The sequence below is a fragment of the Corvus brachyrhynchos genome, unplaced genomic scaffold, assembly GCF_000691975.1.
Source record: "Corvus brachyrhynchos isolate BGI_N302 unplaced genomic scaffold, ASM69197v1 scaffold59, whole genome shotgun sequence".
Lineage (NCBI taxonomy): Eukaryota > Metazoa > Chordata > Aves > Passeriformes > Corvidae > Corvus > Corvus brachyrhynchos.
Genome location: NW_008246054.1, coordinates 4,218,171 through 4,238,716, shown reverse-complemented (window position 1 = coordinate 4,238,716; position 20,546 = coordinate 4,218,171). Strand labels below are relative to the sequence as shown.

Below are 20,546 nucleotides of genomic sequence, written 5' to 3'. Positions count from 1 at the left end.
TAATAATAATAATAATAATAATAATAAAAAACAACCTAACAGCCTGATGACATTGAAAAATAGAAGCATTTTATAAACAGAGCTTAAATTCAGAGCTTGAAAACACAACCCCCTCCCAAGCAAACCAGGGAAAATATTAGAATGTCATGAGTCTAAACCCAACAGATCTTTTCTTGCCGTGTCCTGCAGCCATCACATGCACCTCACAGCCTCCCTCTCCAGAGACTGGCTTTTGCGAGGGTAGCTGCATTTTGCCTGGCCACCAAACTCCAACATGGATGTCCCTGCAGCCCTAAACTGCCAGCTATAAATATAAAAACTCACTCAGCATTTTTCCACCACAAGTTCTGCCACCGTCCTGCTCTATAACCTTGGGCAAAGCTCACCCTCAGTTATTTAAAATGCAATCTCTTGGGTGTAGGACCAGTCATTCCATACCTCATTCCCATGGTCCTGGGCACGACGGGGTGTCCACAGCTACTGGTGTTGGCATGTCCCACCCTCCTCTTTATCATCACAGAGTCACAGACTGGTTTGGATTGGAAGGGACTCTAAAGATCATCTTGTTCCTTTCACTAGACCAGGTCCAACCTGAGCCCTTCCAGCCTGGCCTTGAACACCTCCAGGGTGCCCCTCTCTGAGCAAGTTCTAGTAAGGACTTGTAACAAATCTCAAGTATTTCCAGAAAAACAGAACAGAAATCTGTCTGTCCCTCTGCACATGAGGGAACTGAACAGCAGCCCCACAGCCACGCCAGCGTGCTTTGGTGATAACACAGGGACTCAGCAGTCCTAAAGGTGACACCTTACAACAGCACTGCCTCAAAAGTCCCTTCAGGCGTCCAAACCCATGCTGGGGATTGAGGAGAAGGAAGAATTTTTGGCTGCAGCAATGGATTAACGCATTCAACAGGCCAAACACACAGGGAAGACAAGGGAAGTGAACTCTTGGCTGCCTGGGGTATTTGCTTGCTCCCTTCCCACAGCTTGTGCAGGTGTAGCCTCTGCTCAGCCCCCTCCACCAGTGGGTAAAGTTCCTATGTGGCACTTTGATTGTTGTCTCCAAGCATTTACTACAGTAATTCCTGGGTTTCCAGGCAACAGACCAGTTTACTTAACAACAGGGAACTATCTGCTGCAAAAGGACAAGGAATCCACCAGTAGCTGCAGCTCAGCAGGGAGGTTGTCCAACACTTTATTATCAATCAGGTGAAATCGCTGCCCAATTAGTAAATCAATACTTACTGCTGAGCTGATCAGCTGTACACTGAAAAGCAGGGATGCAGGGAAAAGGGAGCTTTCTCCCTCTAACCCGGGGCCACAAAAATCAATGGAGTTGTGCTGTGGAACCTGTGCTCATCACAGACAGAAGAAAAACAGCTGTCAAGGCCCCGTTTAACCACGAGATGGAAGAGCTACAGGCAACAGCACCAGCACCAGCCTGCAGTGACAGCACACCAGGAGAGTGCACCAGCTCAGGAGCCCTGATTTCTGCTGTAAAGCTGTCAATTCCCCTCTGTGCTCAACTGGTGACAGTCTCTGGGGCTCTGCCAGAGCAGCAAGATAACCACAGGGCACCTTTCCTCACCAACATTATAAGACAAAGCCCAGGAGAACCAGCAAGGCCTTAACACTCATCCCCTGAGCATCCTTGGGCAAGGTATTTCATCTCTTTGGCCTCCATGTCCATTCTCCCAGCTCCCTGTGTTTTCCCTGTTGCTGCGGGCTGGTGGGATGTTAATTTAAGGGAGCTGTGTGGTGATACTGTGGCAAAAAGCTTCACAGAAAGGCTGTAAATGTAAGATTGCATTTGCAACACAGACAGAACCCATGTTCCCATCACTGGAAAAACACATGGATTATCAGCATCTCTTGCTGTGATCTCATGTCTAGGTATCACGGTATACTGAGACAGAGGAAGGAACAAAAGACTCAGGTTTAGAGCTGCCTGTGCACATCTGTAATTAGGCTGCAACCTCCCAAAAGCTGGTACCAAGACCCTCAGCAGAGAGACAGTAAGGAAACAGAGAAACTGTCTGTCCCCAGATGACTTTGTTATCTCCTGAAAGGTTGGAAAAGACCAGGCCAAAGTTTTGAAGGCAAAAAAAAAAAAAATCTACTCCAAAAAACTGGAATTATTTTATTCACTGTTTAAACATGAGAAACTTGGGAATCTTGCTAATTACATCACTGAGTGAGGAAAAGGCAGGAGAGGAACATCTGGAAGAAAAAGTGTCCAGTGAAGGAAAGAGTAAAATCCTTCTTTCCTCTGCTTCAGTTCCCTTCTACACCCACTTACAGAGCTATTCCCAGCATGCTGCTCCCCTTCCCCACTCAGGAGCCACAGTGATCTTAGGGATGCTGGTGCTGCCCAACCCATCTCTGAGGAAATCTGAAAGGTTTGGAACTGGTCTCCTTCTCCTGGGTCTTGTGGCCCTTTGACTCTCAAGTCTGCTTTGCTCAAGGGTTCCTTGGGTATTGTTTGCTGGCTCAGAAGCTGCCTCTGCTCATCTTTTCACCTCAGTGGTGAGCGAGCTTGTTCTCAGAGGTGTCTCTCAACCTGGTTGGCATCACTGCCTGTTCCTTTGTCTTGCTGTGTGAGGTGCTGCTGCAATGCAGTGCCCAGGTGTAGGGACCTTTAACCACCTCAGAGCACCCACAGCAACCAAAGGCTCCCAAACTGCTCCAGCTGAGCAAGAAGGAGGATGAAGTTCTGACGCACAGTCCCAGAACTCATGGTGTGTCTTTGGAGGAGACCCGAGGAGGCTGTTCCATTTATCAGAAAACATTTCAATGTGGATTGCACCATCAATCTGCCTGACAGCATCTCCAACAGCTCCTTGACACTGTGCCAGCAGCAGAGCTGGGTTACCTCTGGGCCAAGGCTGCTGCAACACCTGCTTTTCCTACTCACAGCGTTGGATGAACCATCTGCAGCCAATGCAACCCTGTTTGGGTTGGTTTTGCTGCTGTTGTTTTTGCAGAGTGGGGGCAAGAAATCCATCAGCAATCCTACCCTGCTCTCGACAGGTCAACAGATGGCCCAGGTCCTCTGTTCCCAGCTGATGCAGACGCTTGAGAAGATTGAGGAAAATTATTACCCAGCCAGAATGAGCACCAAACCTGTTCCAGAACACTCAGGGCAGGGTGGTCTCCACACTGGGACGTGCTGAACTGCAAAGCCCACCTTGCCCTACTGAAGTCAAATGCATTTCAGCTACACAGAAACCCCAGTCCCACTTTCACTGCCATGAACTTTCATGCCTTGGTCTTCACCGTATGGAAAAAGGACAAAAGCAGCACTGGGAGGTTGGGAACCTCCCAGGTCTTGCTTCTGTCAGGCCCTTTCCCAGCCTAGAGGACAGAATATACTTCAGTTAGAGAGATGACAATTTTTGGTTTTCCAGCTCTTTGTGCAGAGCTGTTAACTTGCTCAGAGATGGAGCAAAGGCTCTGTGCTGCAGCCACAGTGGAACAGGACAGTAACAAAGGGCACTGCTGTATGCAGGAAACAATCAGAGGATTTTATAACTATAAAACTTTAATTTCATAAGAGGACTTTTTTTACAGCATCATGATGTGGTAACCAGGTCTCACCTGTGTCCCTAGACTGCCTTAAGGAAGAGTGATGGTGATGTTTCCTTTCACAGCAGCCATGTCTCTTACTCTTAATTTGTGGCTCCATTTGCCCATGGATACATGCTCTTACCTGAGCTCCAGTTTGGCTTTCTAGAGCAGACTGCCCAAACCAAGTGAAATTCCCAGTGGGCAGAATTCCAAACTTGCATTTTGACTGATTCAGTGATACCAGGAAAGCTCTAAATGTGCATGTAAAAACTGGCAGGCAAAGTGCTTCTAATGATGAGACAATTTCTGTGCAGGGAGACCCAGCTGCAGCCCTGAGTCACAAGCCCTGTATTAGTCTTTTCAAAATTGTCCATGCCAAGATGTTCAAAAGTGGAACTGAGGATGTGAGGTGGGAGAGAAGGTAAAAGGCTACAAGTTTTCACCCATAGGAAACTGCTGCCCTGACCATGTGGAAGACACAGGGCTACAAGGTCCATTTCCCAGGAGTTGTCTGATTCTATCTGACCATGCTGAAGAATGAATTAACACAATGATCTTGCAGCCAGAGCCTTCAAGCCATGCCCATCCTCACATCAGAGCAATGGCACTGTGATAATGATGTACAGCAGTGCTCTCCAACAGAAGCACCCTGGACACCTCTTCCTGATCCCGTTTTAGTTAAGGGTTGGACTTAAACTCTGAAGCACGAGGGGGTTTTCACCTTTGTTTTTGTATCGCTTTTTGCATATGCTGTAGCAATTCTTGATACTCACAAGTAAATTCAATCTTTCTGAGCATTTCTTGCATCTGAGATTCCTGTAGCAAGTTGTTCCACGGAATCAGCTGAACTAAAGATTCATCTCTTTCTTTGTAATGGCTTGAACTCACAAAAAAGCCAAATTAAGTTGCAACTCCTCCCTGCAGTGAAACCCTCTGGGGGCACACACTGGCTTTCCTGAGTTCAAAAGGAAAGCAGTCCCTCAGTTGCCACAGATTCCCATGAAAGCCCACTGATCCAGAATGCAAAGGACTGAGCAGCACAGGGATGCATGGTGGAATGGCAGTGGGTCTTTGGCATCTGCATTGTGAAGGAGTCAAAAGACAAGTCTATCTGGCCTGTCAGCCACTTCCTCGGCGTGCTGCGACTCCACAGTGAACCAAGGACAGCTAATCCCTCAATGGAAGTGGGATCAGCTTCCTTGCCTCTACCCTGCAGTCAAAGCATGAGCCCAGACACTCACTAAGCTGCTGTACTGTAATTCAATATGCAGTATCTGGTTCTTGTGCTCATCTCTCACCTAAACACAGCATTGCAACTTTCAAAAAACATCGCGTGCAATTATTGTTCCATCTTCAGATTGGGTTTTGCAAGATCCACTACAGCTAAGGGGACAGCTGGTTTGCACAAAGACCTCTGAAAAATACATGGAAGCTTACATGGGCATTGAGGAGAGGGCTGCTCCCACGTTTCAGCACTGAAACATCACACAGCTGGCTGCTCCCTCTCACTGTCTCACCTTCCCCAAGCAGGCTCTCCGAGGAGGCGCGAAGCACAAAAGGAGACTTCAAAAGAAATGAAAAGTTTTCTTTGTCCTCTTAAGGAAACATTTAATGATTGCCTTTACCCCACTTTCAACCTGGAGCGCCTGCTCTTTATTCTCTAGGCAGGTGCTGAGAGATGAGGCTTTAGTGAGCAGCCTGATTAAAAACCAGTATCGGATGTTGGGAGACAATGTGTAATACGACAACCAACACTCACAGCATCATGTGAGAAATATAATTAAAATGATTGCTCTGTGGCTGTGCTGTTATAATTTCAAGCCTTGCATTTTACAATTAGAAACTATTTGTCTTCTAAATGGCAGGCTGAGTTTTGCTTTCTGCTTTGTCAGTGTGAAATCAAAAGCAATTCTCTAAGTTAATAGAACTACCTTGGATTTATGCAAGTGCAGACTGAATTTGAATCTATATTCACTTTCTCTAAACTATCCTATAAATACTAATATATCCTCTCTCTTTATTTATTTATTTTTTTTAAGCACACACACAGAAAGCTGATTAGAAGCAAGTTTCACGGGCAGGAACAATTGTTGCACAGCACAACTTTGGCTATTTTTTGCAGAGTCTTAACTTTCCAGATGCTCCCGGATTTGAAATCTGGAGCCTGAGCCGTGACTGAGCTGTGCAAAGTCTGCCCACTTTCCCTGAGCTGCAATTCTATGATCCACGTGCAAATGAGCTCTCAAATCACTCTCAGACCATTTGTTCCAACACCTCCACATTCCCCAACCCGACAAGTCCTGCGTGTAAATACCTACTGTATCCTGAGCTTGTCTGTGCTATAATGGGATGAAGACTTGGGGAGGAGGAACCCCCGTCTAAAAGAGGTTTGTAACAAGGGAAAAAGTAGCTCTAACAGAGTAGCAACATCACAGGAACAGAGAGAGGCATTGTTACAGGCCAAGTAATCCTGTGACACGCTACTGTCAGTCATAGCTTGACACCCTGCTGGGCCAGCAAGACATCAAAGCCCACCCCATACCATCTTACATGCTCTTTATCAGCTAATCAGGCTATTCTTCCCGAAATAAAGCTCCGTTAAATCCCCTGCTCACAGGGGCATTCCCATCCTGTTGCCCATCTGCTGAGGAGGGTCAGCTGGAGCAGGAGGCAGAGCAGTGGCCTGTCCCTGGTGGCTTCTGAAAGCAGGACAATGCAGGCTCCAACTTTTTATTTTAAAATCCCTTCCCCTTGCATTTTTTCTTTTCACAGGATAGGTACATGTGCAAGAGAAGTGCCCAGCCCTGGAACAATTATGTGGATTAGTGCTTTAATTGAATGGCTAAGGTTTGCTAACGGAGTTTGTAGCAACAATTGCATGGAAAGAGTCACAATTGTTGCTGATAATGAAAAAAGATTTTCCTCCTTTGAATTATTACAGTGATTTTACTGCAAGCCAGAGGTTTAGGATCCTGCCATTGCACCAGGGAAGACAGCTTGTCCTTAGCACTGTGATCCCAAAAGAGAGGATTATCTGTCCTGTGGAACCAACTCAGAGGAGCCAGGATCAGATGCACTGAGCACCTTCAGCTCCCTTGCAAGCACAGAAGAGGGCTCAGGGCTCCTCCAGTAGCATCGGGGAGTCTCCAATTCCTTACACAGAACAGGAGTACCCAGAACAGCCCCGTGCACACACCAGAGGGAACAGAGCTGCAACTCTGGGTTTGCTGCAGACTCTTCCTGGCAAAGATCCCACAGGATTTTTCAGAAATGCTTTTGCCAGAACTACTCACACCTACAGGTTTGCAGAAGGATCATTTCTACCAACAGATCTGCCTTTTGATTTACACTCGATTCCTGGAGCAAGCACAACCACCTTGAGGAGCAAAGCACAGCCCAGCGTGTCACCCGGTGCTCCTTTGCTCAGGAACATCAGCCTGACATACCTTTTTGGTCCTGGTTTGGTTTTCTTCTTTGAGCCTGCAGTTGGAAGAGCAGTCAGGTTCTGTGGGGCATCTCTCAGCCCAAAGCTCTTGGCCACGTGACCCAGGTGAAGAGATTTGATGTGGAAGATGTGCTTGAGGTTCCTGGGATAGGCGGTATAGGCACAAAGGAAAGACTGCAGTGCTGAGGGGAAGAAAAAAACCCCAGTGAATTCCCTTTGCTGCTGCATTTTTATACATATACACACTTAAAGATTCAGCTGTTCCAGCTGAAAGGACATCGGTCTGGTCCTTTGGGACACCTTCTGGTCAGCAGCTGGCAGAAGAGGTTGGCATGTTAAAAATCTGTGAAGGTTGCATAGTACTAGTACAATCCCAAAAGGGGAAGGTAGGTGCTGGGGAGGTGTTAGGAACTGAAACAAAGCTCCATTGAATTGCACTGGGGCTGCCTCCTGCAAGGCTACCCCTTTGGCCACAAAAGGTGATGTTTGTAGCACATCTCTCAGGAGTCATTGAGTGGCAGCAGATAAGAGGAGAGTGGGAACAGAGATGCAGGGACAAAGAAAGAGAAGCATGGAGATGGCATAGGAAGACTCCTCTGATATCAGAGTCCCAGTAGTCCATGCATTTTTCACCAGTTACCAGCTAGTCCCTTATAAATATCTGAGAGCCGGATGGATTTCCTGACTCATCAGCACACTGAGAGCAGAGCTCACCTTCTCAAAAGGGAAAAATAATAGAACTGTGTGCAAATTTCCCTTCCCATCTTTATATTCCTGTAATGCCCTTCCCTCAGGGCTCATTGCTCTAAAGACAATCATCCACTAATATGAGCACTACCTCTGCTCCTCCCCGTCCCCGGAACATTAACTACACCCGGGCTGTCCCCTGCTCTGGGAATAGAGGGACTTCCAGCAAGGAAACTCAGCAGCTCAGAAAATGCCTCCCTTCAATCCCCTGCTGCTCCTCTGCTTGCTAAACCTCCTGTGTCCCCCCAGCCCTCACTCCAAACCACCACCTGCATCTTCCTCTCCCTCTCCTTCCTGACAGCAGCATGCTCTAAACTCTCACCTCTCCTGCCCTTGCCTGTTGAGCCACCAGACCAGCAAGTTTGCCCACAGCTTATGTCTAATCTCTTGGCAGCAGCCGGAGATTGGAGTTTATGAACAGTAATAAAAATGTCATTTTAGCAGATCAGCTCCTGGAAGGACCCAGGGAATCCATCAAAGCTCTGTTTACTGAGCAAAGCGAACTCCTTTTCCCAATCGATGAGAAGAAGAGATTGAGTTTTTTGCACCTTCTTCCCAATTTCACAATGCTGCTCTTTCAGAGGCTTCTGAGCACCGAGAGACCTGTGTTTTCCCAAAAAAGAGAATGCTAAATTCCAAATGCTGTCTCGGTGTCTCGTCTGAAGGCCATCCTTCTGAGGGCTTATAAACCTGCTCAAATGCTCTCAAAAACCCTGTTCTGCTGCTTTTTTTTTCCATAAAGTTATTGGTCAAATTCACCTATGAGAAGATGTAACTCTTCAAAGGGAACAATAAGAACTTGCTCCCGCTTTGAATTCAGTCCCATTGGAGCTAATATAGCTGCCTGTCTCACAACATTTGAAATGGCTGATACTAAAGATCCCCTTATTATGAAGGCTGAGCTCACCTCCCACAGCCATGCAGAGAGGAAAAGCTGCTGGTACCAACTCCCCAGATCAGAGTTAGAGAATCAAAGTGTCAAAGGCTCCCCTTTTCCCAAAGTCCTGACAGACATCTGTATCAGCTACAGCTTTGAGTCAGAGCACACAGAACCAGGGAGAGCTGCAAGGCACTCACCCAGAGCTGAACTGAGAGCCTGGCTGGACCTGCAGGTCAAAATCCCAGCGCAGGAAACTGCCTCACCTCCAAGCAGCTCAGAGCTTCATTAGAGCACCCCCAAGACTGAAATTAAGACCTTTGTGGATGAGATTATTTTTAAAAACTTTACTATCAGCTCTTTAGACCTCTCAGTGTTGCCAGAGACATGTTTTATGATTTTTATGTGCAATTAGAGTGGCTAGATACTGAAAGCTTTATTGTTTTTTGGGGTTTTTTTTAAAGTTGAAATTCTTTTATGATTTTGTCATCAAAGAGACAGAGCTTTAGGAAAACAAGACTGGTAACAGAGCTGGTCAGGCCATAATTCAAGTAAAGGGCTCCTCATCTTGATGCCACAGAACAAACTGCCCGAGCTGTTCAGAGTTTTTGCCACACCAACACAAGTCTAAGGCAACATGTACCGGCTTGGAGTGGGATTTGGACTTGTGCTCATGTAAGACAGAGGATTTAGACTGGTCCTTTGCACTTGTGCATCCCCATTTTTCTACAGGAAATATAAGTGTGGAAAATCAAAGGAGAAAAGAAAAAACCCGGTGTGCTATACATAAATGGGGGTGAGAAGGGTTGGTTTGTTGCTATTTCAAACAGGGGATGAGAGGGTAATGAGATATGAAAGGGAGACAGGTGACATAACCTGTTCACCAGGCTCTCAGCTGGCAGCCAGCTCCCAGCACTGGCCCCAGGGCACAGCCTCAGCAGGGCTGGATAAACTGGGAGGCACTTTGCCAGAGCAGGTGGGAGCAGGAGGGAGGGATGCACCAAAACCACCATGGACACCAGCACTGTGCCACAGCACTGGGCTCCTGTGACTCTGCTGTCCCTCTCCACACACGGGCACTGAGGACAGAAAGGAGGCGGCAAAATGCTCAACTGCTGTAAAACTGGGTAACCAGGAGGAGAAAAGCAGGGTTTGCTTCCTTATCCTTTCTGTAACCCTAAGGGCAAAAAGGATCAGTCTCCTGAGCTCTTTCTGGCCCCACAGCTCCGAAATGAAGCACCCATGCAAGCCTTGGGATGAGCATCCTCCACTTCCCAAAAGGGGCTCCACTCTTGATGAGGTTCATCCTTCAGGTAGCAGGGCCCAGCCAGACCCCTCCTCCCACCCATCTCACTGCTGATCAGTCAATCAAGTTTGAAGGGCAGCACCTTCCCTGAACCATTTGATTTGAGTCTGAAAAACATGGGACCCAGAGCCAGAAGGGGAGAGCGGGCAGGGAGCCACTCGCCTTTTGAAAGCAGGCTGCAGTGCAAACACTGCTTATTAACATTGACTAGGTCAGAAAATGGGGAAAAACAGAAAAAGAGAGAGAAACAAATGCATCTCTGGCACAGTTTCCAATTGATTGTCTGCCATGAAAGCAAAAGCCAGCTGCCATGTTAATTATTCATGATGCCTGGCTCAGAGGGGAGGAAGAGGGGCTTATGGAAGCCACTCAGCAATGGAAAATTTGCATACGTAGATAGCAGAGTTGGAAAAAGAGGTGGAGTGCTCCTGTACAAGATAAATGGGATGCACAACATTTCAGCATTTCCTGATGTATTTTCTGTGGCTAAAGAAGTTATTCATGCTGAGGTCAGCAACAAGTGTGTGTGGCTGGGTGTGTGCACAGTGACACTGAGTGGAGAGGAACCACAGAGGTTTTTTAGGTGTGACCAGAGTCACTCACTGGTTGTCCCTGTCACAGGCATTTCAGGTTAGAAGTTTGCATGGGGTACAAGAAATCCCAAGGGAACAACAAGAAGCTCATCCATGCAGAATGAAGGATTATGATCATGGTTAAGTCGCATGTATTAAGATTGTAAATGGATTTAAAAGAGCAGCTATAAGAGTAATTACACCATACACCCGAAAATGGGTGCAAGCTGCTTGTGTAGCAAGTCCAACACTTTCACTGCATGAGGAAGCTGTTTGAAAGCCCCAAAGAACTGAAATCAGCACTGCAACTGCTGGAGGTGGGGTGAGATTTCAGCCTAGGGACGTGCAGTAGCAGGGGGGGAGAGCAAAGAGTGAAACAGCAGAATTTTAAATACCTTGCCCCTCAATACAGCCATACATCACGAAAAGCATGCAGAATCATTTGGGGTAAGCAGGCAGTCACAGGAGGTGCTCTGGTTGCTCTGCTGTGTCATCAGCTAAAAAGCGAGTACAACACTCAGAAAAAACAGCACCTTTGACCTCCTGAACAATCACTTCTCAAGATTCCAAATAATTTTCATGCTGAACTTAACTTTTATCTTGAGAACAGCCTTCCCTTCTCCAGTTTCTCCAGACATCGTATAGCTCAAAGGGCAATTTCCCCATTTGGTTTTGGACCCCTTAGAAGGTGATTTCAGAAGTTGAGCACATGTGGCACACCTGTCCCACACCTGTATGCAGGTGCACACAGCAGGTACACAGAATGGTGAACAGAAATGATGCAGACCATTAAAATTCATCTCACCAGCACCCCTCTCAACTGGAAATGCTGCAGAGCTGAAATAACTTCTACACAAGTTTAGAGAGCAGGACTTGGCTCAGAGCAACGAGGTAAAAAAGAAAACAATCAGGAAGGGAGATGTGGGGAGACACAAAAAAGGAGAAAGGCTCCAGTCCTAAATACTGTGAGCAAGAATGGCTTAGTCTCGTGCATGAAGAGTTGCATTGTGCGGACCTGTCTCAGGAACTCAGTCAAATTCCAAGTAATTGCCAGGAGCTCTGGGGCCTGACTTCCCACACTGCCTACCCTGCACCACCATTTTGGCTCCTCTCAGGAGACAGTTTAGTGTTTCTTTTCCTACCACATCCCCAGCAAATTTTAAATCTTTCTCCCAATTCCTCTGGATTTTCCAAACGGAGAGGAAGAAAGGAAGTCTCTTACACTGCTCATCTTGGAGAAGATGGCAGATCAAATCCCAGATCTGCACACAGTTACAATTATCAAGTCCATCCCAGTTTTTATTCTTCCTGCCTTTTTGATTTGTTGCCCCCTCTCTCATTTATCTCCCATCCCACACAACCAGCTCCAGTCCAATATCCTTTCCTGGTCAGAGTTGCATCCTGTCTTTCAGGCTTCAAATTCACCCCCCTGCTGTGAACTGAAGGCATCTGATGGGAATTGCACCAGGATGTGGTGGAGGAAGTCACCCATGCCCTTCCCAGCGTAACACACACAACCCCTTCGCTCCTGTGATTGGGTCAGAGCCCTTGGATGTGAATCCCATTGAAAGCCAAGACTAAATCTCATTTGCACGTAATATGGGAACACCAGAAATTAACATTTAATATCACCACAAAGCCTTCTGGGCCCACCTCAACCCCCTGCAGAGCCCAACGGCCCCAAAATGTTTCTTCCAGGCCTTTTCCCTGATGCTCTGCCCCCAGAAGAAAACCTTGGCAGCTCATCTGAGCCCCTGTGGGATAAGTGGAAGGAAACACACTGACCTTTCTTTGCCCACCGGACAGTCCCCTCGCTGGAGTGGACGTGATTTTCAAATTTTGTCTGCAGGACTGTGGCCCTCTCCTGGACTTCCTGAGGGTTCTCGCCACAGGATTTCTACCAGGGAGGTGGGAGGATTAGAGGAAAGAGAGAATTTGAGTCAGGAATAATGAAGCAGTTTACAATAGATTTAATAACAGTAAAATCACACAGCAACTACCCAGGGGCCAACAAAGGTAATCCTCTCAATATTACTAGAGGAAAAAAAAAAAAATCCAGATAAAGATGTTAAAGTCAGAGCAGCCAGTGAGCGCCGTGTGGTGGGGAGAACAAATCAGTTTTAATTTTGTGTTTTCTAACATCTATCACGTATCTTTTTCCCTTGCTTTTTTTTCCCCTTCCCTTTTTTTTTTTTTTTTTTGATTCCAGGTTCAACAGGCTGGATCCCGCTGCTTGTTTCCATTGGAGTTATTTGGAATAACTCCCCCCCAGACCCTACACTAACAGGTTCAGAGTGGTATTCCAAGTTCCCCTGGGCACTTCCCCAAAATACCCAGGGCAGGAGACTATGAGATCCACATTCACCCCCAAGCTCCAGAGAAGAGACCAAATTCAGCACCTGTGAACAAAGGCAACCAAATGAACTTCTCATGAATTCCAGCATGGATTTCTACATGAAGTTTTCTCACTGTCAACACATATTTGACTGGACCTGCCATCACTTGGCTCCTCTAGAGCAGGACAAGCCCCTTGCACCAAAGGCACGACAGAATAAACTTCCTCAGGCCAAGAGAGCAATTTTGCACGTGTTCCAGCTTTCCTGGGATCAGACTGCAGGATGCAGTTCAGTAAATGGAAAACAAACATTCCTGGGAGCAAAGCTGTTACTGGGAGGAGAAGAGAGGCTCTGTCCCTCTCTAAGGGATCCAGGCAGAGAAAGGAAATGTGGAGCAGAAAACCAGTGAAATTTTTGATGGAAAGCTGACAGCAAAGTGCAAAGCCAAGCATCCATGGATGTGCACCTCTCCCAGAAAAGGGCCACAGTTCTCCAGGGTTACTCAGACAGGAACCAGCATCCAAGTGTAAGAGTGCCAGATCCAAGGCAGCAACTTGATACTGGTCAGACCCCTCATCCGAGCAGGGCTGACTGAATACAAACACCCAGCTCCTGGGATTCTGGAGGAGGCCTGTGCCAAGGCAGCAATCCTGTTGTTCTTCTCTGGCAGATCTGCATGCTAATGCTGCAAACCCCTCTTTCCTCTGCACTGCTGCCAGTCCAGAGGAGCCACATCCCACTGACACCACAAACCCCAGTGACCATGGGGGCTGCCAGCACCTGACACAAGATGTTCTGCTGTCCCAGATGTGCCACTCTGTACCCAACAGTAAATGTGCCCAGAGACAGACCACAAATGTAGTTTAAATGCCCTGCACTGTGCCCTCCCTGGAACTCAGGATCCCACAGCTTCCAGCCACTGGGTTATTCCTCAACAAAGCAAACACACTTGGGGCTGGAGCTCCTGCTCACTCACTGCCTAGGCTGTCCACCTGCACGTCCAAAGACAACCTGGCTATTTTAACACAGGAAGTCTCCCAGATTTCTGGTCCCTGCTGTCTCCCAATCCCCTCAAGAAGGGCTCACAACCCAGCTCACAGAATCACAGCATCATTTAGGTCAGAAAAGACCTCCAAGATCATCGACTCCAACCTTTGACTGACCATCATTTTCTCAACCAAACCATGGCACTGAGTGCCCCGTCCAGTTTTACTTGAACTCCTCCAGGGATGAGGACTCCAGACCTCCCTGGGCATCCCCTTCTAACACTTGACAACCCTTCCAGTGAACCAATTATTCCTGATGTCCAACCTGAACCTCCCCTGGCACAGCTTGAGGCTGTGCCCTCTCCTCCTGTCCTTGTTCCCTGGGAGCAGATCCTGACCCCCACCTGGCTGCACCCTCCTGTCAGTCAGGGAGTTGTGTTCCTTGAACCTCCTTTTCTCCAGGTTCAGCCACCCCAGTTCCCTCAGCTGCTCCTCACATGATTTACTCTCTAGACCCTTCCCCAGCTTTGCTGCCCTTCTCTGGACACTCCTTTCAGAGGTGCCTCTGACTTCAGGTGCGCCGGTCCATCAGCTGAGACCGTCCCCAGCGCAGGGGCCTCTGCCGAGGTTTAATGAGCCCCAAGTGGAGCTGCCTCCCCGAAGTGGCCACTCCTTGTTGTCACTACCAAGTTTCCACTGACGTGAAACACAAAACTTTCTTGCCCCGCCTGCTCCTCCCGGCCCCCAGCACTTTCCTTTTGTTAAGCCTCCTGGCAGCACCAAGTGTCACCTTCCCAGCGCTTTTTAATATGAATGTGAAATTAGTGAGGTTTGCCCTTTCCCCTGGCGGACAGAATCCTCTGTTATTAAAAAGTAAAGCACTTTAATAATGAAAACTTTTTCTCTTTTTCCTGTGTTTTAACTGTTTAAAATTAATGAGAAGGGCATAACGGTTGTCAAAGCGATATTGAAAGCCGGGTAGCCAGGACCGAATAAGCACGAAAATCCCTCCAGAGTGTTAAATAAACAGTGCTTCAGCCCCCTCTGAATCCCTGTGTTGGTTATTGTATACATTCTGTAACAGCACTCAGAATAGATCTGAGCACCGGGGAGGCAGAAAGGTTTCAGAATTCCAATAAAGGCCTCAAATTAAAGACAGCCTGGTGCGAATTCCAGGAGAAAATTAAAGAGACCTCAAGCTTAAGTGACAGGTGACTTGCTTCTGTGTCACAACTGTCAGGGGATTTAGTGATAATATGGCAATATATTACAAAGGACTTTTCTTATTCCCCCCTTTAGGTTTCAAAATGAGGCATCTCTTCTTCCCGGTGCTGGGGGAAAATAAAAAAAAAAGTAAGACAAAAATGAGGGATAAAAAACTAGGTGCATAATTTCCAAAGTGTGAGGTCAGTGCAAGAGATATAAATAAAAAAGAAGCAAATGGCAGGAAACATAATGCCCTCGGAAAACAGCTTCTCCCCTCCTCCCATCTCCACCTTGTCTTTTATCCCCTTCAGACCCTTGAGACAGATCTCATTTTAAAACTGCACCCTAATGGGCACGAAAAAAACCTGTGTTTGATTCCTGTCTTACAGGGAGGTTCATCTAAAAAAACAAAAAACCCCACCCCATTAAAAAAAATAAAAAATCCTAGATTTAAAACTGATTCAGAGGCAAACTGTGAAAATAAAACCTGCCCACGACTGAGTGTCTGGACAGATCAAATAAATCAGTGCTACTGGAAGGGCATGGAAACCATTCCATGTGCCTTACTCACACAAGCAAGCTTTAATCCTGGTTTGGATCAGCAGGACAATTAATTTGAGACCTCACACATTTTTCCAAGACCCCAAAGATAAAAGCCCACCCCAGAGGTTTGCTTGATCTGCTCCCCATCTAAATTTGTTCCCTCTGTTAAACAAGCAGCACTGTTGCCATCATGGAGAAACAGTGGGATAGGAGAACTTCTTCTACCTTGTGATTCCTTAAAAGCCTGTTCTGGCAGATCCCAAACCACTGGCAGAAAGACTGTGGACAATAACAATATTTATAAGCTAAAAGAAGAAATGCAAGGGAAAAAAGTCAGGATTCAACCAGGGGAACTCCCAAAAATGCCAACTCCACCAGTAAAAGACACATGGATTTCTGTCAGAAGAAGGAAACTTCCAGGGATAAAGATGGCAGATTTTAGGTGTGAGAGGTTGGGATAAGTACTGAAAACTTCTGATTTCATTAAGAGAACATGATAATGAAAAAGAAAAATTGAAACACAGTAAGACTAGGCTGAGGTAGAAAAGTTCATTCTTAAAACAGGAAAAAAAAGAAAAAAATAGAAAGATGGGGAAAACCCACCAAAAAGCCTGGCTGTAACATCTCCTGATTCCATTATACTTCAAAACAAAATGAAGGATTTTGTTTTAATAACAACTTTTTACTAACCTCCACACACCTTCTCTAGAACTCACCAAGTCCCCCATGCCCCCCTCCATAAAAGTTGAAAGATCAAATTTATTCTCTTTGTAGGTAGGTGAACATTCACACGCCCAGACATAGCCACATATATATTTCATATACCTAAATATAAAATATACATTTTACAGGCACTTCAGCTTGCTCCCTGGCTGCACACAGAAGCCCAAAAAATACATGTTCCAACGTGGTACTTATAATGGACTTGAGTTGAGGCAATGAGGACTGAAGAGCATCATAATGAGGTTCCTGTGTGGAGGACTATAATATATACATGACTCAAGAGCATGGAGGGCTGAGCAGCAGAGCTGAACCTCCCTCCAATGGCAACATCCCAACGGGATCAGTCTCAGCTCCTCCTGACACCTCCTCAATCCCCCTCTGTCCCATGCAATGTCCCGCTGCATTCCCAGCTCACTGTGCTGTCCATGTGGCAAATTTAGGGAATTTCATAGAGATTAACCCTCCTGAAAACTTGGGAAATGCCCCTGCAGCTTCTGAGCTGACCATTCAAAGTCTCCACGGCAATATAAAACGTGGAGCTAACATACAGGATGAGCCCTTGATTGCATTTAACATATTTTTCAAGTAATTCCTGAAGGAGATTGTTTCATATTGACAGAACTGCAGTAATTTCATCCCCATTAAACGATAAAGAATTTTTCCCATGAAGAGAAACGCTATTCTTAAATCTCAATTCTTTCAGATTGAGTCACATAAAACTGGTTATTCCGTATTTCTAAGTTCCTGCAGGAGATTAAAACACAGCCACAGTGGATGGATCTCAGCTCCACTGAAGGCAACAGCAAAATCCCACTCGCTTTGATGCAGAGGGAAAAGAGGGATTTAATCCCACCTTTGAAAGCAGAAGGAACCAAGTCCTTGTGTGCAAGTTCCTCCGTGCAGCACCTGGCACACCAGGGCCTGCCCAGCAGCCCTGCGGAGCCAAACCAGCAACTGCTCCTTTCAAAGAGGGGCTGGGTTTAGAGCTTTTTGGAAAGAAAGGGAGAAAGCCAAAAGAAGAGTATTTTAAAAATTCTGTGCTTAAATGCGTAGAGCATCTGACAGTTTGAAAGCATGGTAGAAACACCGATTTGATCAGTTTTGGTAGCAAGCAGGCTTGGTTAGGTTTTTGTTGCTAAAAAGGCATTTCCTCCTGCCACTTTCCAAAAGTTAAATCATAATTTCCTGCAACAAAACACATTCTCTTTTTTGCCCACTTCCCATGAAGTAACATTCGTCACCCAGTCCAGAACAGAATATTCTGTCCCATGCCAGTAACAAATTTAAAGTACAATTTCTGCATAAATGTATTGTTGAAAAAGTTTGCAAAGGAAATCTGAAGTTACCCCCCCACCCTAAAAGCACATTTGGGAGAAAAGGAAAGTGTTTATACACAGAACTATTTAAAATAATTTCTGCAGTAACAAAGCACAACTGAACTTGGTTGAATTAAGAGGTCATATCCTAGGCATGATCCAGACATTTAAAACACACGCATTACAGGCTGATTTCAGCCAAAAACAGTGGTGGGAGAGAGCTTTAAATAGAGCTGCACCTCAGCTGAGCTCAGATGTGGCTTTCTGTGAGGTGCAGGGCGTGCAGGAGCACTGAACATCTTTCACAAGCGTGTTTACCAGAAACACCACGGCTCCCACCAGCCAGCGCCGGCAACGAGGCACCTCAGACACGGGGTAACAAAAGCACGAGCAGGCAAAACAGCAACAAGAGGGGAAAAAAGTGTGTGCTGCATCATGCTTGACACATTCTTGACTTCCATTCAAAATGCAGGTTCTTGCAGGATTTAATTTGCCAGAGAGCAGCAACGCCCGAGACATCAATTGCAAATGAGTGAATTCTGTGAATTAGCAACTTGAAGGCAGACCCAAAGCTTGCCCAGGTCAATAAAAAGGTGCTTGTCGACCCAGGGAGCTTTGTTTTAGGCTCCAAGTAAATACATATGGTAAAAACCCCTATGTAACACATCACCAAATGCATTTTCCTTGTTTCTTCAGAGAAGTTTAGAACCATTTGTCATCTCCAACAGTATTTTAGTGCAGAAAACACAAGAAAAACAGAAACATTGTGTGGGAAAAAGCACAGAGCTTTTGCATCCAGAAACCTTCCCTATCTGTTACAAAGATACTTGCTGAAGAGTTAGCAAGAAACTGCTTTCTGGGAACAACAAAAGACTGAAATATTGTGATATAAGGTAGTTCTATAATTATTTACAGTGCCTGACATCATGAATGTAAAGACAGACGCTAAGGCAGGAATACTTGTGATGTTTAACTGGCAAGTGAAAACTGGAGCAATTCCAAAGCACCAGAATAACTCACCTTTCTTCTTGGTCTGTGCAACTTGAAGCGATCATCTTTCATCAGGCTGGCTAACACCTTCTCCATCTTTAGCTCTGAAACACTGAAGCAACGAAGATAAAAAATTACTATTTCTCCTACTTTGAAACATGGCATGGAATGAGGCACAGACTGGTAATGGAGAGCAGAACCATTGAGATTCACAGTTCAGCTTAAGAATTCGTTCCTGAAATACACGAGGCCTTAGCCCAGACACTCCCTCAGCACCCCTGAAAGTGGAACTACTGTAAAATCCAAACCAGTGCTTTCAGTGGCACAGAGACACAGGAACCCACAATCTTGTCACTGTTTTAAATCACCAGCACACACTCCAATTCTAGGAGAGCATCAAAATAACTGAGGGTAGACTTTCCACCCACTGAAAGTCTCCTTGGCTCTCAACCAAGAGGAACTGATTAAAGAAATAAATTGGATTGCACTTCCATTATTTTCGTAACTTTTCTTTCCTTGCACTGAGAAGCAGCAAGACAATTGGGAAACACCTGGTTATGCTTTTCACCAAAAGAAACTCAAGACAGAGTTGAAGCAGCTCATAACATTAATGCTTCTTGTAAATTTGCTTTGTAACTGTAAAGAAAAAGATCTGCAACCTCCACTTTGAACCCAGGGGTTGTCCAACATTTCTTTTTTCACTTAATGCCGTGGGCAGGAGCAGAAGGTCGGTTGTGCAGCTGGGAGAAAGAGAGTGACTGAGGCACACACAGGCTGGAAACACCTGCTCCACTTAGTTTGCTACTTCTGCTACATCTTGTCTCCTCCAATTTAGCTTCCAGAGTCTCTGGAATGAGACACAGTGCTCAACCCTCACTCAAAGGATGATGCTTTCATGTTTACACACATTTGTTTCCACCCATGTTAGTGACCACACTCACAAAACTGAAGAGCTAAAACCAAAGCTGTGCAAAGACACAGCTCCTTCCTCTCACAGTGACTCAAGCTCAGAGGGCAACAACAAAACCTGGGGGAACTTTTCCTATCAAACCAATTCTCCTGCAGCTTCCTTCCCTCTGGTCTTCCATCACTCTTCCTTTCCCACAGGATCCCACATGATTCTAACTCCTTGCTACCTCGCTCAGGTCAAAGCTCAGAGGCACTTCCCAATGGACAAACTCACCCTCCAATTCATTTATAGCCTCAAATGCCACCTCTGACACCAGCCACACAGTTTGATTTCCTTCCCTGCTCTGAGAACTCACCTTCCCTCTCATCTGAAGTGCAAAGCCAAAGCCCAGCCCATTAGGGACCCCACAGCACTTTTTTTAAATACAGGAGACTCAGTCAGCTGTCCTAGCCAGGCTTCACACTGGGCATTTATTTTCATTCTGTCGACTCACATTCCTCCTGTAAGCTCAACCAGATGATTTATTCTCCAGTCTTGATTGCAAGGCACTGCTGGGTCCTGCTATGGCCCAGATACGGAAATGCTTACAAACCTGCCTCATTTCCAAGTAAGCAGTCCTGCTTAAAGGTGCATTTACAGGAGACTACAAATTCTTTGTCCTCTTTAACACTGTCTTAGGGGATGCACATGCACCAGGTGACAGCACAGGTGCAGCTGTGCAGCTCCAGGCCATTAATATTACAGCTGCATCCAAACTGGGTCCCATTTCCAAGGGAATTACTCAGATCATACAAGCTGATGTCTGGGCCAAAATTTTCAGTAATGGGCAAAGGTCATCTCTAGAAAAGAAGCCAAGGAGTTCACTTGGGATTAAAACCAATCCAAGGAAAAGAGAAATCTTTGGGGTCCAACAGTTCTCAGATTCCTGAATCTCAGATGGTCAGAAAGACAGCTGTGGTTTCTGAAAGGAAGCATTGCTGATACTCAGTTTGTAAAGTACAGAAAGAAATTACCACAAGGGTA

The 20,546-nt window shown here is 46.1% G+C and overlaps 1 protein-coding gene across 1 annotated transcript in view; it reads right to left on the bottom strand.

Annotated features, from left to right (window-relative positions):
* The window catches only part of DDX31 (DEAD-box helicase 31), a 43,104-nt gene that overhangs the window by 824 nt on the left and 21,734 nt on the right, over nt 1-20,546 (bottom strand). The window contains exons 16-18 of the mRNA XM_017745409.1: nt 18,644-18,725; nt 12,299-12,410; nt 7,013-7,193 (exon numbers count right to left, since the gene is read on the bottom strand). Coding sequence (XP_017600898.1) covers nt 7,013-7,193; nt 12,299-12,410; nt 18,644-18,725 — 375 coding nt within the window. The remainder of the gene's footprint in view (nt 1-7,012; nt 7,194-12,298; nt 12,411-18,643; nt 18,726-20,546) is intronic.